Raw genomic sequence first — 18,253 nt, 5'->3', positions numbered from 1 at the left:
TTTCTAAAAACTGGTTTCCTTTTGTTCAAATTATTCCTATTTTGTAACAATACGCTTTCCCCCAGTGCTAGCTACAGAAATACAACCAATCAGAGCTAGGAGGAGGATCTTGGCGCTCTCAATAAGCTTCTGTATGTGCTGCTCCCTGCTACAGAGCCTTTCTGACAGGAGCACATTTAGCTGAATGATAACACTAAGATCTTCCTTCTGGTTGGTTGGTTTTCATCTGAAGCGGTGCGTTTCTTCAGATGGAAATAGTTGTAACAAATATAGTAAAAACTTATCTACTGCAAGTTTACTCATGTAATTTAGCAACCTTTTCTAGCTGGGTCCAGTAAAGTGTCTGAGTGTTAGAAATCAACAGCTGAGGTTAAATTTGCAAATATATTCAAGTTTTTTCACCATGCAGAAATGACATGCTCAGCTTGGTTGGGTTTCCTGTCAAGGTTTTAAGAAGGACAGAGTTGAAAACAAAGTAAAAAATGATTTTTACTGAAATCTTCAACATATACAAAGTTCAGCTTTGGATGCTCATTTTGTGCAACAATGCCAACAGTTCTTACAGCATCTTTGGATAAAACACTTTAACAAATAAAATAAAAACTGCTGTAAAACACAAATAAGGCACTTTGAAACAATCATAAGACCACTTCTTTAAGGCACCTCTACATGGAAGCCGCTTAGAACATAAATAGAAAACATGTAGTGTTCTATCTGAACAGTTTCTACACAAACCAGCAGCATTATGTGCAAACGGTTGCCTGGCAGCGGACGCCGGCCTCCTCCCTGCAGTGGGTCGGTGCTCTCTCCGGAGAACAGAGCTCCTCGGCCTGTGCCCTCTCTGGACTCTACTGGTACCGAAGCAACTTTACGTCTCCCGTCTCATAAAGCCGTTTCAAAGATGACCAAGTTGACGTCGGCTGTGTCTGTGTGTCCGTTCACCATACTGGAACGGCTTCTGCTGTCGTAAGCCTGGAGATGCATTTCAAGTCAGTCTATTTTCTTACTTGTGCCTGGCTTAACTTTTATGACTCAAGCTCACCCTTTTGGCTGCTTCCAGTAGCGCTGCTGCCTCCTGTTTCCCAGTCTGCTGCACCATCTTGTAGAAGATGCCTTCGGTGTCCTGCAGCAGGACGTGCGGCTCGTCATATGCGTGGATCTGCCCCGCGTCCAGAACCTGCAAATGAAACCACACACTCATCACAAACAACATTTGTGTAGGGAACCCATACACCTGGAATTTACACAACACAGTTTTTATACATGAAAAACATCAACGGATGATCCGACTTCCTCTGCCACAAGGCAGTAGGACTACAAAGTCCTACTGCAGAAATACACCGCTCAACCAGAAACAGCCAGTCAGAGCCAGGAAGAGAGCTTGCTTTCTGATACCAGGAGATAAACAGTTTTCTAGTAGTATTAAGTTGTTCCTCCACCATTAGCACAGCTTGAGCAGCGTGATTGACAGCACAAAGACCCTCCTCCTGGCTCTGATTGGTTGTTTCTGCAAATGACAGTCAAACCACAGAGAGGAAGCAGAGGAGCTGAATTTTTTTCCACAAATTATCTCATGTTATAGGGACATTTATTTAAAAAAGTTTACAGTAATGTAATGCCAGGTAGACATGCACCTGAAGCAATGCTATTTGACTTGAGGAAAAAACCACCTTTAAAGCAACATCTCTGCTCCAGGCAACACAAACTGGAAACTTTCACTGTCATCCAGGTGGTAATTAATCTTCAGCAGAAACTGCACAGACTCCAACTGTCTCTTTGTTTCCGTTTCTGTTACCACCTGCATATAATGCTAACTGCCAGTGGGAAATCAATATAAACTTTATTGAGAGTTTGCTGCTGATGAATTTTGAACCTTAGTTTGTGTGTAAAATGGCCTCACCAGTATCCGGTCGCTGTCTATGATGGTGTTGAGGCGATGAGCGATGGTGAGCACGGTACATTCCCTGAACTTGTCCCGGATGGTTTTCTGGATCAGCTCGTCTGTCCTGTGACAACAGCACAACATCCCAATGTTACAGTTCATGTACAAGAAATTAACCAATAAATTTTGATGACTTGAAGTAAATTAAAAACATAACTTGGACTATAAATGGACTAAATACTGTTTTAATTGAATTGTAGTGAATGTACAGCGGCTCTACCTGGGGTCCACGTTGGCCGTGGCTTCGTCGATGATGAGGATGCGGTTCCTCCTCAGGATGGCTCTGGCCAGACACACCAGCTGCCTCTGACCCACACTGAAGTTGGAGCCGGACTCGGCCAGAACCGTCTCCAGCTTTCCAGGCAGCTCCTCCACCACGGACTTCAGCTGCACCTGAAGGAAACGGACGTCAGCAACTAAAACACAGAAGCTTCATTTACCAAAGACTCAGTTCACTAACGGTAAGCTCTGGCTCTAGACTGAATGTCTTAGTTTGGCCTCTAAATGATGATTTTTTTTTTTTTTTTTTTCAGCATAAAATTCATTTTTGGATTCTAATCAATCCATCGTATGAAACATCTTGGTCATGTTTGAAACAGGCAGCTGGTGCTGACCTCTCGCAGGGCGTTCCACAGTTCTTCGTCTGAGTGTTGGTTAAATGGGTCCAGGTTCTTCCTCATGGAGCCTGTGAACAGCACCGGGTCCTGGAAACAAAACCAACTGGGTTCACAAGTCACAGAAATAAGAAAATGTTAAAAATCCACCTGTGGGAATTTAAACCTTAGAATAAAAGCTTCTAACATGTTCACAGCAAAACATGGTGGTGGCAGCACCGGATTGTCTTTAAAGACGGGGAATATTCTCAGTTAATGAGAATATAGAGCTCAATAGAGGACAAACATACAGCCCAAGGGACAAAACTTGTGTGTAGGAACGGCCCAGTCAAAGTCCAGACCTGAATACAGTTGAGAATATTTGGCAAAACTTCAATAATGCTGTTCAGATGCTCTCCATCTAATTAGGCTGAGCTTTTAGATTAATCAAGAACCTTCTTGGTTCCACTTGTCAAAGCTGAATTTTTGTTAGTAAAACATTTTGATTCCACTTCATTTATTCTAATGTGTTTGACATAAAATACTGATGGTGGTTTTAATGTGGCAAATGGGGAAACGATTCACATGAGTGTACATGAGCTCAGTTCCACTTTGAGCTCACCTGAGGAATGATGGACATCTTCTGGCGCAGGTCATGGAGGCCCAGGTCAGAGGTCACCACCCCGTCGATGTAGATTTTCCCCTGAGGTTCTGCCAGGCGGAACAGAGCCGAGACCAGAGAGCTTTTCCCAGCTCCGGTTCTCCCGACGATCCCGACCTGACAAACGAAGGACGCTCAGCTTCTATCCACAGCGGCTTTAGATAACAAACCTCTCACCTTCTCTTGGGGCCGAAACATGGCCTGGAGGCCATGCAGGACCCTGGGGCCGTCGTCACTATAAGAGAAGCTGACAGTGTCAAAGGTCACCAGGCCTTTGCTTGGCCAACCAGGAGGAGGACGCTTCTTTGTTTCCCAGGGTGCTTCGCTCTCTAGTTCAGTGTACTCCATCACTCTCTCCACTGAGGTCATCTGTGGATGAAGTTCACACCAACAACTTTATTGCACTTTTTTTAATTAAATGTGATGGTCTCTGCCTAGTTTATCCTTACTAGATGCATTTGATGCATTAAATCTGTATTTTCTAGCGTTTTTATTCATATCTGATCATTAAAAGTTTCTTCATTTTCCTATGTCAAAGTTATTCCCTATTGGTCAATAAAGACAGCATGATGCTCCCATATGAGTCTCAATGATCTTCTATAAACTGAGTCAAAGAACCAGTATTATGCATCTTCCTGCCACATAGTGCCATTTTATAGCTCTAACTAGGTTACCTTCAGTTATTATAAAAATACTATATAAATATGACTTGAAATAAATTTAACTTTGTAATTTAACGCATTGAAATTGGGCCTCTGTCTCTTTAAAAACCACCGCTCTTTTTAAAACTCTGCCTTCAGGATTTCGTCACATCTCTCCTTTGTTAACCCTTTAACAACGTTTCTACCAGCACTGGTAACAGCACAGCAGATGTGCAGTTCCTCCAGGTGTTTGCTAATTGCTGTTGGCTCTTCTGATGCTCCAGGTGTTTTGTACAGCTGAATGGTTGCCACAGCAGATTAGAGGATTTCTCAGATGTATACAAGAGAACCAAGGAAACACTCCAGGTGTGTTTTTGATAAGGGAATAACTTCATAACATGATGTAAAGCTCAATAATTTCTACTTTAAGCGGTGTCTCACCATGTTCTCCACCTCAGCGCTCTGCCTGACGCCCCACTGGAACATTCCCATCAGAGTCACTGCATAGGACAGAGCCAACCCAACAGAACCAGCATCCAGCTCTGATGGCAGAAAAAGTTCTGAAGGTTACACTCTGGTACCCTCTAGTGGTATAGAAGTGCAGGTTGATCGACTCTGGCTTACGGTCTCTTAGCAACAAGCAGCCAAAGGTAGTGATGGTGACGAAGACGGAGCACATCCCGTCGAGGCGAACGGCGAACCAGCGAGACGTCGTCAGGAAGAGGAAGAAGGCCTCTGTTCACAACCGCAAAACGTCAGTACAAAGGTTTGAGATCTGTGGACAAAAACATGCAGGGAGAGGCAGAACCTGAGTGGAGGTTCTGATGAGCATCAAAGGCGTTCTGGAAGCGCTCCTCCGCTCCAAAAGCCCGGATCGTCCAGAGGCCCTGAAGGGACGACGACAGGTGGGAGAAGACGGGACTGCGAGCTGCACGACACGAAGACTCGTCAGGGAGAAGCAACAAAACGGCAAAATAAAACTCAATCCATTTGAGACGCCTACTGGTGGATTCAAGCCGTTTGACATCTCTGGAGGTTTTCAGGAAGTAGCGGCGCAAGAAGAGGAACAATCCGAGGAGAGGCACAACCGGGATGAGGATCCATGGGATCACAGACGCTGCCACAGCGATCACACCGAGAATCTGCAGGAACACCTAAAAATCACAGCAAACGTGTTCACACCCAAACGTCAGTGTTAGTTGAAGAGGATTAAAGCTAGAGTTCATCATTTGTTTGTTAAATACAAAAAAAAGTAGTAATAAATACTAATAAAAGTACTAATCGTCACTTTTATTGTCGTCACTTTTAAATCACAAAATATCGTAATAAAACTTTAGGTCCATATCGCCCACTCCTCCTGTGTGTGTGTCCTCACCTGAATGAAGTCGGTAAACGTCCAGGGCAGCATGGAGTCCACCTGGCCGATGTCCTTAGAAAACCTGTTCAACACTCTTCCTGAAGAGACGCAGCAAGTGAGAATGTAACATTCAGTTCTCTTTGGATCACAAAGTGTTTAATGAGGCTTTCTTCGCTTACCGATGGGGTTGATGTCGAAGAAGCGTACGGGCGCTCTCAGGATGGCGTTAAACATGTTGTTGTGGAGGCTCTGGGCAGCTTTGACCAGCACAGAGAACAGGATGATGTTCCTCATGAAGCCAAACAGGATGGTGGCGGCAGTGAGACCTGCAGGAAACCAGCAGGACTCTCTGATCAGCAGGAAGCAGACAAACAGTTAAAAAACAGGGCAGACTGTGAAGCAGGTTACCTCCATAAACACCCAGATAGAAACCTAAATCCAACTTTGTTGTGTTGGTTCCATTTGCAGCCATACTGCTATTAGTGCTGCTTAGCTCGTCTTGCTCTCCTGCCCTAAAACATGGCAGATTAAATGAGGAAACGGCTCTGTTAGCATCAGGAGGTGAACACAGAGAATTCCTTACCAGTACGCCAGCCACCAGTCTTGCATCACATACGATACCTACAATAGAAAGCATGATTACTTACTTGTTTTGATATTTCCTAATATAAATGGCTGGGTTGTTGTTGCTGTACCTGAGCCAGGAGGTTAACCAGCACGGCAAACAGCAGGACGACGACGTTGGCTCCAGCTCTCAGGTATTTCAGGTACATTTTCATCCCGATGGTTCCCTGAGCTCGACTCTCCTCCGGTATCACCTGGACCGCCTCCGTCTGCCAAGGAACACCAACAAGCATGATTACCATAGATATAACTTATTTTAATGTTATCTTAAAGAGGTTCAACAATAAGGAGAGCATTATTGTGGTTTAATTAATAACACGTGTGAAAATGAAGCTGCACTTCTGACTCTTCACGCAAACAGACCAAACGTGTCCAGCAGTCATACTAGACAAAGAAAAAGAGGACCTGAAATTAGAGAAGCAAAGGGCAAATGCATGTAAAGCAGCAGAATCAGCTGCTGTGTTCATGGTAGCGTGCGTTTAAAACCACAGCTTCAACACTCAGTCATTTGACTTTTCGTATTGAGAATTAAAGGTCAGTTTTAAATTTTCCATCAAACAAAAATGTTACTAAAACTCTCCTCTAAACTTCTATAAAAGTAATTTAAAATGTCTGAGTAACTAAACGCTAAGATAAGAAACACTAATGTGAACCAGCTGCACAAATAACTCCCGTCTTCTCTGTGGAAACTTATGGTGGACCACTAGGGGGCGTAACAGACCGCTGTACCAACCGGTAAGTGATCTCCGTCTTTGAGTGAGTTAACCGAGGAGTGCTGGGAGAGAGCTGACATCTCAGACAGAGTTCTGCTCCTGGGAGAAATGTCCTTTGGAGACTGCGGCTGCTCTTCTTCCTCTTCTTTCTTCAGCAAAGAAGTGAAGTCCAGTCCGGAGCGCTGCAGCTCCGTGTAGGTTCCCTTTGCCACCATGTGGCCCTGATGAACACACACAGCCAGAGTCGTTTATGGACTGCTGCCAACAACTACACATCTCAGCAGCGAAATACAGGCTTTTATTTATAGCTTTCTATTTCTTGCTTTAGAAAACCCCAAATCATGGCAACCCAAACATCTGTTATCGTAACTTTTCACCAACAGGATGAGGGTTTGTGCAGGCTCCATCAACTCAAAGCTAAGACTTCTCAAGACCTTTAATAGTGGAATTTCAGACCTGTATCTGTAAAGAAATGTACTAACTTTGTCCAGCCAACTGGCAAGAAATTTAGCTGGCTAGCAAGGGTATGTTAGCAACTAGTTAGCAATAGCCTCAACAGTCCTGAGTCACAGAACACAATGAAGATACTAGTGTGACTCAAACTTTTGCCTGATAGAAAATCTTGTATGCATAAAATATGCAATATGTATTAGTTCTGTTCATACAAAATTTAAGTATTACAGGCCAAATTACTTTTATAAAGTAGTTTTAGATGTTTTAAGACCTTTATTTCAAATAAGAGTTTAAACTCTTTTCTAAAATGAAGGCTTTATAATGTCTTAAAATATCTAAATACATATCCAATCTAAGACATTTCAAGGCCTTTAATTTAGATACGAGTTTAAACTGTCTTAAAAGTTCTGCTGTGTACCACACATTAATTACATTTTTATTAGCTTCCCTAAGGCTGGTCGTTTGTAAGGCCAACCTACTTTGAATTAATTTAAGACATTTTAAGGCCTTAATTTTAGATGAGCGATTTATCTAAAAGTAAGGCCTTAAAATGTCTTAAATACATCTCTTAGCCTTAAATATGGATATTGAAGGATGAACAGACCCTGTACTGTATCCCTGTTTCTTAGTTAGAAAGAAAAGAAACACAAAGACATGTGGAAACATGAGCACAGATATACCCTATGACCTATTGGAACAATTCAAGTCAGTTGAGAAACCTGAAACTGCGGTGCTTTGCAAAAGTATTCAGCTTCTTCAATTTTGCTGATTCAGTTGATTTTGAAAAAAAAAAATGTAGCAAATGACTGTAAAACAAGAGAAGACATGGTTTAAAAATGAAAAGAGCACTTTTATTAACTTCCCTAAGTCGATACCTCTTAGCCTGAGTTAAAACTCACGCCCTTCACTAACCTGTCAAAGGAGTTTTCCACAAGCATTCACTTCAACGTTCAGAAACAAAGCTACAATTGATCTGAATGATGGCAGCCGTTCCCAGCTGTGCAACAGGTTGAGATTTAAAAGCTGCTTTGATGCTCTAAAACATCAGTAAATATAATCTTCCTTCACTACAGAGCTTCCACCCTGCTCTTAATTAACGCCCTGACCTGTGAACAGAATGCAGTGCAGCCAGATTTTGGAGGTCATGGAAATGTTGCTGATAAATAGCAGTTTAAGCCTGCCAGGTAGAGGAGACAAACGGGACAGGCTGTGTTCATGCAGGGAAGAGAAAGTATTCAAACCAACCTCCTTTAGTACTAGGATCTGGTCTGCAGCCTTCAGGTACTGCAGCTGATGGGTGACCAGGATGCAAGGCTTGTTCTTCAGCAGCCCACAGATGCACCTGATGACAGCAAGCAGGAATGAGAAGCTCTAACTCCAGGTTTATTAAACCAAAGGACTGTCGGCCATTGTTTAACCCTGAACAAAAACACTAAGACCTTCAAAAGGCCAATAAGAGAGGAAAGTTCCAGTAAGCACGCTGACAGGTCTCCACCCTGCTCTTTACAGCAACTTCCTCTGGCTGGGATCTGAATGAGAGGCTTTACACCCATTTCCTGTCTGGGAAATTCAGGGAATCTATTGTCCTGATTAATGAAGCGTGCAGCTGAGCAGACTGGATGGGACTCACTCTTCAAAGAGGTGTCTGCCGACCTCAGCATCCACGGCACTGAGAGGATCGTCCAGCAGGTAGATGTCTGCGTCCTGATACACAGCCCTGAAACAGAACACACTTCACTCCAGCGTTTATCCTGACAAATGCATCTCAATTCATCCAGCTTCCTGCTTACCGTGCCAGGTTGACTCTGGCTTTCTGCCCCCCACTGAGGGTGGCCCCTCTGTCCCCGATCAGAGTCTGATCCCCGTCTGGCAGCAGCTCCATGTCCTACACATAAAGCATAACATTTAGAAGACCGACAATGACTATTATCCCCAACTTATCTTAGAAAGGGTAAAAGGACGAACATGCACAGGTTCGTGGGGATTAAACATAAAAAGAAGATTTCAACACCAACAATGAATCAGCAAATTTAAAGGCTGATCAGTGACAACTTCAAATAAAACAGAAAGTTGATCATGGTGTACAGGGCTTATCGTTCAATCGATCCGTTCATAGCCATCCAAGGTAACTCATTTATCAGACACCTCTTCCCTGACCTCTTCCTTAATCAGCCTAGCAAACATTAACAGCCCAGCTTTTTACATTCAGAAGAAGTAAACACACACAAACACACACATTGAGTCTGGGCTTTGGTTAAACCTTTCTATTAAGGTGAAAAAGTAAATTTTCTATATTTACACTGATGTCTTACAATAACGGCAGAAACTAACAATTATTTTAGTAATAAATTATCCTGACAGTCTGATTTAAAAATTGGTACATTCTGCAGATTTTTCATTTAACTAACCCTTTCTTATATAATATCAGAAATGCATTAAATGATTCAAATAATTAAATTCTTGTTTTAAAACAAGAAAATAAATATTTTATTGCCTAATATGCAAAAACATGGTATTTCTTTAGTTAATTTGAACCAGGTGAAGCTAAAACTGCTACTTGAGGAGTTGTGGGTAGAACATGCGTACAGAAAAAGTTTTCATCTTAAATGCAAAATGTATATATTTTTGCTTAATTATTGCTCTGTTATTCTTTCAACAAATGGTCTTTTTTGTGTCCGTATATTCCATTTAACGCTTAAGCGACTACTAAATTAGTTGACAATTAATCATAATTAATCGTTTCAGCACTAGTTAAAGATAATTTAGTTTGTTTGTTTTTTTAAATCATAACCTCAATACTAAAAATATTGGGAGAATCCACCTCACCCTTTTCAGAGCGCAGGCTTTGATGACTCTTTCATACTTCCGAGGTTCCAGGTCTTTCCCGAACAAGATGTTGCTGCGAATGGTTCCAGGAAACACCCAGGGCTGCTGGGCGGCGTAGGTCAGCTGACCGTTGACCCTCAGCACCCCTTTTTCAGGAGGAAGCTCTCCCAGGATGGAGCTCAACAGGGACGACTGCATGGAAATGTAAACATGTCAGGAGCTGACTGATGGCTCTGGGTCATCAGCATGAAGTAGGCTTAGAGATCTTAAAGAGCAACACGTTCATAGAAAGTAGACTCTTAAAAGGAAGGAAGAAAGATTTGTTAGGAAGCCAATACTTTTTCACACCACTGGGAATCGCAAAGCCTGACCTTTCCAGCTCCGACTGGTCCAATCACAGCCAACAACTGATTCGAATCCAGAGAGAGGGAGATGCTCTGCAAGGTCGGAGCATCTAAATTCTGGAGGAAAAAACAACAAAACTATTTTTTTACTTTACCTAACTTTCCACAGAATTAAATCTCCAGCTTAGAAAAAAAGATTAATTTTCAGTTCTCTCTTGACATTTGTAAATAAAGGGTGGAGTCCCACCTTGTCCCAGTAGCAGGTAAGATCATTGAGCTCCACACCAACATCCTTCCTGTCCTCCTTTGAAAGAGCAATGCTGGTTTTTGTGATCTCATCCAGCAGCAAGAACTCCTTTACCACAAGAAAGAGAAAACGGATTTTAAAATTACAAATAAACAAGGTCCTATACAGCTGATTTCAAGGATAACAGTTTAAAACAGGATTGAACAGAAAGAACTGAGTCTGTCTGAAAGATTGTATTGACTAGATTGAGTATTTTCCTATCCAGAAATCTCTATCAACTTTAAAAACATGTTTTACCATAAACTGCATCAGATGTCTCATCTGACTTATTGTGTCCATGTACGTCGTCTTAATATTATACATAAAGTTTAAACCTAAAAGCAGCTCAAGTTTCATTTAATTTAGTCAAACTAAGCAATGAATTTAGATTTTTAACTGTAAAATAACTTCCTGTCCCTCACTCAGGTGTTTTTTATGGACGTGGTTTACTGCAGCAGTCAGGTGGCCATGAGGTTATAAAACTACAATGAAATCTGGAGTGGAAGATAACAGACCAACAGAGCTGAACATGAGAGCGATAAAATAGTAGTGACATCAGCACTGAAACGGGACGGATCAATCTTTATGAGTTCTGTCAATAAAAGCAAAGTCATGATGATTTTTTTTTTTTTAAAACTGACACTTCACTGAAGCTCAGCAACAGTTAATCTATGACATGGTTACACCTGGCACACAGCAAATATCACTTTATTTCCACTCAATCAACTTTAGTTTGGCTACATGCTAAACCTTGACGCCGAATGAATGAAGTCGTCTTCTCCTTTGATTTCGGAGAGTTTTGAGTTCTTTTTATACCTGAATCCTCCGAACGCTGACACGGCTCTCAAACAGCTTTTCGATGGCGCTGGGGAAGAAGAGCGTGACGGTGAGGCGCACGGACGTGTACAGCGACACCGTCACAAACACACGGCTGGCGGAGATGGGGTTCCCCAGCAGCACGTAGATGGTGAACGTGATGAACACGATGATCTTGCTGGCGCAGAAAAACGAGGCCATGTTGAGACCTCGCAGGTAGGAGCTCTTCATGATCTTGGAGATCTCCTTCCTAGGATGACGAAGAGACATAGTCTCTGGTTTAGGCAGATTAGAGTCAGCTTGGTTAAGCAACAAGACGACAGAGACCAGTACTGAAGTTTTGTTGAAAGTAATTTGGACTGTCATGCAATAATCAGAAAAAAACTTGACTTCTTTCAGGATGACAGTGTAATTTCAAACAGGTACCACAGGAGAGAGCAGGGGTTTCCCCAGTTTACAATAAGACTGGTGGGCTGCCAGGCTTAACTTCCCCTTGCGAAGCTAAGTGTTGTTTACTTATCTTAAATTATTTTAAGTACACCAGTGATGGTAATAGCAGAGATGAGATGAGCTAGGTTTATAGTTGACAGAACAAACATATTAAAATCAAATTTTCTGTCCATGGTTGACGCACTGAACTGGTAACACTAACTTCATAAGTTTTGTAACTCTGTGCAGTTATGATAATTTCATATATAATCATAACCAGGTACTAAAATGTATGGATTCGTTTTGTATGAAACTCAAGGTATTCACATTTTCCAAGTTATTTAAGCATATCTGTAAAAGACAGATCAGTGACTAAACACCAGAAACTTCCCACAGCAAAACAATTTCAACATTGAGTCATTTGTTAATCACAAGTTATATTATTATCACAACACTAACCAATATCAGCGCATGTTTTCCTAGTATTGTGCAGCCCTGGTGTGTGGTAGAGTTGCAATAAGTTTGTTCTCTTTGAAACAATTGTACCAATTGTATCAAAAGCCCCATTAGAAATATGTTTGTAGAAAAAAAGTGTTCCTTTCAAGAGATTTTGTAAGGGTTACATTTCATTTCCTCTGGGAATAATTTGACAAGAAAATATTTTTGAACACAATTTCAACTGAAACAAAGTAAGCAACTCATCGTCAAGCATAGCACCCTGCCTCTGAGGTCCAAGATAAAAATATTTTAACTTTAGTGCAGCCAAAACGGTCTTAGCTACCCTTTCACTCATGACTGTTGAACATTTATGCCTGGATGTTCTATGGCAGACGGCCACACACTGCTCGGAGAAAAAATACACTCCATTTTTAACAGCTTCCAAGATGTGGACCTTTATTCACAGCTCCAGGCCAGAGTCCAGCAGCAAGCTCAGCACATCCTATTCAAGAACACTGAAAAGTCTCAAGCATTGTATTCTCAATGACCTGACAAGAGCATTACTTGAGGAACTTTGCAGATTGAATGCTGTCACCAAGATTTAACTTCCATCAGCATGCCAGATGCTCAGACTGGAAACTTTAGCTAATCTTTGTTTTACCACTTGGGCACAATCAGATCATGTACAGAGCAACAAACATTGATCTCCAAACCCTTACATTTATAAAAAATGTTGTTAAAAACACTGACATCATTAAAAAATAAAGCCCCTGGCATCTACTCTCTTCAATGCATCAACTTTAGTCCTGTCTTTCAAAAATGGTTTTGTTCCACCAGTGAAGTGCGCACCGGAGCAGAACACAGCAAATATGCATGCCTGTAATTAGTTCTTAAAGCTTTCATTTTCCTTTGCAATTGTAATGCAGAAAACATACAAATATACAGTCAACTCTTGTTTTCTAAGACTCTTTTACTATAAACTCACAGTATCCTTATGTGATGAAGTATATGCACGTTGCAACAACAAAAAGGTACGTAAGGTGACAGAAGAATCTCCCAACCATAAAACAATAAACACTCCCATGAAGCTTAAACCCTAAAACGGCAACAGAGAAGCATCAGCAAGTTCAACTCTGAACATTTTTCTGATGAGAACAAATCTTCACAGCTAAAAAATAACTTCCTCTTTTGTCACAGACTTTTTTTTTTTTTTCAGAAAAGTCTCAGTGGTCACGTCTAATACCTTTCAGATTAGTCGTAATCTAGAAAGTAATTGTTGATACCAGTCTGCACTTTATTAATGTTTATGTGAAGTGTCCAAACTGGTAACTTCCCTGTGGGGACTAACAGATTATGTCTGTTGTTAATAAATAGGCAGGAAAAGCCCTAAAAGATGTCATATAATTAGCCGCACATATTTGACTAGAGGTTTTACAATTTGTGGTAGTTTGTGGAACTTGTACCATCCATGACATTAGTTTTTGTTTTTACCTTCTGACCTCAGAGACCAGAGCAGAGAAAGGTTTTTCCCAGGCATACATCTTGATGATCCTCATTCCAGATACAACCTCGTTCATTGTTCGGATTCGGTTGTCTGTTAGCACGGCGGTCTTACTCCTAAAAAGGAAGGGTAGGACACTGAGTGTGCTGGAGATGCACTTCTGCATCAAAATGTCCTTTCTATCTGCAGGTAAATGAACTTTATAAATGACAAACTTCAGCATTTTTCTTTGGAGTTTATATAACAGTCAGACAAAGTAGCAGATAAATGTGAAGTCGAACAAAAATTATTTGTGTATTTATATTTTCATCTCTAAAAAAATCCAGAAAGTCTTGACTTTTACTTCTGCTTTGCACTATTTTTCTTTGGTCTATCAACTTGCTTTAGTTCATCCATGTGTGTGTTAGTCTGTGTACTATGATTAGAAAGCAATTTGTAGTGTTATATTTTCTGTTTTATTTTATTATGGTTATGGTTATGGTTATACAATACAGTATAACCATTTATATAACCTATCAAGTTACTGCAGATGTGAATTAGCTTATGCTACAATCTGGTACAGCCCATGAAATGATGACATTTATGTCTGAGCCTTTCTAAATAAAGTTTATTATTGTAAAAACATAATATAAAGACTTTGATAAAGACAGCGATGGTCACTGAATCCTGCACAGAAGAATCACATCACATATTTTATAGGCTGCTTCAACATCAGCAGCAGGTGGATAGCTACATCCTAACAAGGGTCTCATCTGGTGTGTGTGTGTGTGTGTGTGTGTGTGTTTTACCTGAACTTAGAGAAGAGTCTCCCAAACATGGTTTGGGTGGGCATCAGGATCAGGAGGACCCCCATTCCCGCCAAGCAGGAGGGGCCAATTTCATCCCACAGCAGCCCCACGACTGCAGCTGCCTGAAGTGGCCCCACCCACAGAAAGTGCAGGAAAATCGTCACCTAGAGACAGGGAGTCAGTGTTGAGCTGCAACTACAACACACAACAGTAGAATAAAAAAATCAATCAAAGTTTCCATCAAGGTGAGAGTTTCTTCTCCCCTCTGACAAACAGGCTCAGGTCCAGTCAGGTATGAAAGCCTGACGTGCTCCAATGACCATCCCACCCACTGCCAGAAAACAAACTCCCTCACAGCGCGCTCTGCCCCGCAGATTAACAACAAACTCTACATTCCTGACAAACAAACGGAGTTCAGTGCTCAGAGGGTAATGAGGCCTTAAACGGAGACCCTCCACAGCTTGTGGTGAACAGATTGCCAACAGCTCTGACACGACCAGGTGGACTGACAATCGGGCATTCGCACGGTGGCCGGTGCAGTTTTGGGTCAAAACATTTATGTTAACCGACAACCTCAGAAATGAATCATTTGATCATTTTCTAACACTGCGCCAACCCTAGCGTATAATTTAACTTGAGCACAAACCAAGTGTTGGATAGCTTAGAGGATGTCTGTCACTGCTAAGCAAAGGCATCAACACACCTGATGAATATGGAATGGAGAACCGAAAGAGAAAAGACTGTGCACAAAAAAAAACAATGGAATGAAAAAAAAGAGAAAAACTTGCAGAATGTGAAAAAAATTACACAAATATTTGGTGAAGCTTCGACTCCTACAGGAACAGACAGTAAACAGCAACATAACGCACAGTGGTTGAGAGGCTTAGTAACAAGCAACATTCTCTAACAGTGAGTGTCAAGTTAAAACAGCAGGTGGTGTATTGGTGTGAGAGCAATACCATCTCCACCCAGCTGGCACGTGCCTCACAGAAAATCAAGCACACCCGTCTCACTCACTCAGGCCTTCAGGAGCCTATAAGACAACTCAGCACACCTGTGTTTGGAATAATCTCTACAAACAAAGACCTCATCTTCAAGCTCCTGCAGAAACACCACTGGTAGGAACTGTACTTTAAACCTGCATTCGGAGGACTTAGTTGGCTTTACAAAAATGGACTTAAAAGTAATTTGTAATTTGTTTGTTTGTAGGTTTTCAACCTGCTTGGGTGTCATGTATTGAAAAGTACAGTGATTCAAAAAAAAAAAAAAAGAGAAAAGATGACACTGATGACACTTAAAATAAAAAGATGACACTAAGAAGAGTTGGTCCTGGATTTCTTGATGGGAGCAAGCCCTTTTCAAGTTTGGGCAAAAGCTAAGGTGATTTGTAGAGGTCAGAAAACTTGACAGTGAGGGAGGAGGTGATAACCCTGTGTCCCATTTTCCTAAATATAATAGAGCAAAATTTAAACCTGTAAATAAGTGGGAAATACTTTGGAAAAATAGCCCACATTTTTTGGTTTTATACATGCCAGTTTAACTGAAGCATTTTTTTAAAAAAAGAAACAAAGCAGAAATTAAATTTGTGCTTTGAAGTTGAAGAAAACATTTGAGAGTTTTGTTCCTGCAGCTATTTAGCCTGCTGTCAGCCTACTTTTACCAACCAGTCTTCTTCATATTTGGTGCTTTATTCTTATTCCTATACTTCAGATTTTATTTGCATGCCTTTTTCATACATGTGATAAACCTTTAATACAGTTCATTACAAAAACATATTAAACTTTTTGGACATCCACCATCAACACATAAATCAAAAATATATTAATTTTCACACATCTCAGATATTAATTTGTAAAACATTTAGAAGGAAATCTACTTTGTGTTGTCAATTAAAACACATTATAATAAGGTGGAAAAGTTCAAGTGATATAAAAAATATTTTGCAAAGCATTAAACCCTGAAAAAGAGACAGCAGCTCATTCTCTCATACCTCGTCAAACTTGTTGACGTCATTGGATAAAAGGTTGACTATTTGGCCTGTGGTGGTCTTTCCCATGGCTGAACTGCTCAGGCACAGAGCCTGAGAAAAAAAAACGAAAAAAGCCATGGTTAAGGAAAACTGATCTGACAGGCAGTGCCAGGATTAAACTGCTAAATGATAATCAGATCCTCGTTTTCCCTGATACGGACCTTCCTGTAGATCATGTGACACATGGCCACTCTGATCTTCATGCCCGCTCTCTGTACGTAGTAGAAGTAGAGGTGATGGATCACTGCCAGGCCGATGGTGCAGGCGGAGAGGCCGGCTGCGTAGCCCAGAGTCTTATTCAAAGCCTTTCTGTCATCTGGATTATAATTCTCAAAGTACTGAATCACTTCCCCCAAAAAAACTGGCTGGATGACTTTGATGGCCTCCTGCATTCCAGCAGAGACAAGATGATTAAAGATAAGAAATTTTACTTAGACTTTTCATTCAGTATTTATGCAGTATTTCCTTATTAAAAAACACTTCATAAAAACAGGAAAAAAAATCAGATATTCTTTGGAACTTTGAATGTCAAGATATTGACAAGCTATTGGTGTATTTAAGTGTTCTGCGCTGGTGCAGAGTTATCAAATATGTTTGTAATTGAGAACATTTATGTCTGCATTTGAAAGGAAAAACATTTTAAGTCAATTCAGCATTGTTGCTCTGCATCAGAATCGGCCGATAATAAACCTGATATCGGTATCGATATTGGAAGTGAAAAATGTGGATCGGTGCAGGCTTAAAAACATAGGATTCAACAACAACAAAAATGTGACTATAATGAGGAAGAGAGGGAAGACTGAGAAATAAATGGATAGAAAATAAAAAATGGATGAATGAGTTTTACACAATAGGATGCAGAATAAAGGCATCAAGTATACACTCCTATTTTCCCAGTTTGTGTCAGAACCTTGAACATTTCACACAGACAGACCTCTGACCTCTAGAAGTGTAAAGATTCCCAGCACTCCATAGGACTTCCAGTAGCACTGTATGATGACTTTGGTCAGCCCAGGTGTCCTCATCTCCTTGGCAGCTTTCTGCACCTCCTGGTCCCAGTATCTGTGACGGAGAAGAACCGGGAGTGGATGAGTCGAGGTCTATCGGCTTAGAAATCTTTGACTCAAGATGAGCCGAGCCTTGCCTCTGAGGCGGCAGCAGCATTGCTTAAGGAATAAAGCCAGCAGTGAGTTACAGCAGGTCACAGGCAGGTTTGAACACATTAACAGTCATCAGCATTGTGCAGCCTACAGTAACACTGGTGCAAACTTTAATAACTCATCATCAAATCAAAGGTTGCACCTTCTTATAGAAGAGATTTTTTCCGCTCATTACAATCATTTGTTCCATTATTGAAACAGGAGAAGGTAGAGTGGATAAAAAAAAAAAGTTGAAATGTCAGATTTTTATGACATTACAAAAAAAAAAAGAAAAAGGTGTAAACATGAAGCTTCCAATCCACAGTTTCACTGTAGATGTACTTTAGTTTTTATTCAAGAAAAAAATTCACATATGCAGAGAATAAAGAAGATAGGGATCAAATGTTGAACACATTTCCATTTAGTCTAAATTAGTTTTAAAGGTCCAGTTTTTGTGTCATTGTTGCTTTTATTGATGCATTTATGGGTGACCATCAACCTTAAACACTGTACCACAGTGTTTGCATTTCTATTTTTGAAAATGAAACAAAAAAAAAAGACCATTTAGGTTCCTTAAGTGTTTTTATTAATATATATATATATATATATATATATATATATATATTTTTTTTTTTTTTTAAAAAATACATGAAAACACAAATTTTTTCACAGG

At 40.7% G+C, this 18,253-nt stretch overlaps 1 protein-coding gene across 2 annotated transcripts in view; it reads right to left on the bottom strand.

The window, feature by feature from the left end:
- Positions 1–471: 471 nt before the first annotated feature.
- Positions 472–18,253, bottom strand: part of abcc4 (ATP binding cassette subfamily C member 4 (PEL blood group)) — a 23,772-nt gene continuing 5,990 nt past the window's right edge. The window contains exons 3-31 of one of the 2 annotated variants that reach the window (XM_015050584.1): positions 17,383–17,503; positions 16,603–16,827; positions 16,403–16,492; positions 14,413–14,576; positions 13,615–13,740; positions 11,257–11,506; positions 10,402–10,509; positions 10,182–10,271; positions 9,811–10,002; positions 8,775–8,869; positions 8,615–8,701; positions 8,230–8,326; positions 6,552–6,752; positions 5,890–6,027; positions 5,778–5,815; positions 5,603–5,706; positions 5,374–5,520; positions 5,213–5,292; positions 4,841–4,991; positions 4,646–4,765; positions 4,462–4,572; positions 4,279–4,379; positions 3,374–3,565; positions 3,158–3,313; positions 2,557–2,646; positions 2,163–2,335; positions 1,901–2,006; positions 1,043–1,177; positions 472–972 (exon numbers count right to left, since the gene is read on the bottom strand). In XM_015050584.1, coding sequence (XP_014906070.1) covers positions 883–972; positions 1,043–1,177; positions 1,901–2,006; positions 2,163–2,335; positions 2,557–2,646; positions 3,158–3,313; positions 3,374–3,565; positions 4,279–4,379; positions 4,462–4,572; positions 4,646–4,765; positions 4,841–4,991; positions 5,213–5,292; positions 5,374–5,520; positions 5,603–5,706; positions 5,778–5,815; positions 5,890–6,027; positions 6,552–6,752; positions 8,230–8,326; positions 8,615–8,701; positions 8,775–8,869; positions 9,811–10,002; positions 10,182–10,271; positions 10,402–10,509; positions 11,257–11,506; positions 13,615–13,740; positions 14,413–14,576; positions 16,403–16,492; positions 16,603–16,827; positions 17,383–17,503 — 3,778 coding nt within the window. In that variant the 3' untranslated portion in view covers positions 472–882. Of the gene's footprint in view, positions 973–1,042; positions 1,178–1,900; positions 2,007–2,162; positions 2,336–2,556; positions 2,647–3,157; positions 3,314–3,373; positions 3,566–4,278; positions 4,380–4,461; positions 4,573–4,645; positions 4,766–4,840; positions 4,992–5,212; positions 5,293–5,373; positions 5,521–5,602; positions 5,707–5,777; positions 5,816–5,889; positions 6,028–6,551; positions 6,753–8,229; positions 8,327–8,614; positions 8,705–8,774; positions 8,870–9,810; positions 10,003–10,181; positions 10,272–10,401; positions 10,510–11,256; positions 11,507–13,614; positions 13,741–14,412; positions 14,577–16,402; positions 16,493–16,602; positions 16,828–17,382; positions 17,504–18,253 lie in introns of both variants that reach the window. The other variant, XM_015050585.1, reaches the window with a different exon arrangement.

This window comes from Poecilia latipinna, unplaced genomic scaffold (assembly GCF_001443285.1).
Source record: "Poecilia latipinna isolate Pla-1442-1.1 unplaced genomic scaffold, P_latipinna-1.0 Scaffold999, whole genome shotgun sequence".
NCBI classification, from domain to species: Eukaryota; Metazoa; Chordata; class Actinopteri; order Cyprinodontiformes; family Poeciliidae; genus Poecilia; species Poecilia latipinna.
This window is presented reverse-complemented; position numbering and strand designations above follow the sequence as displayed.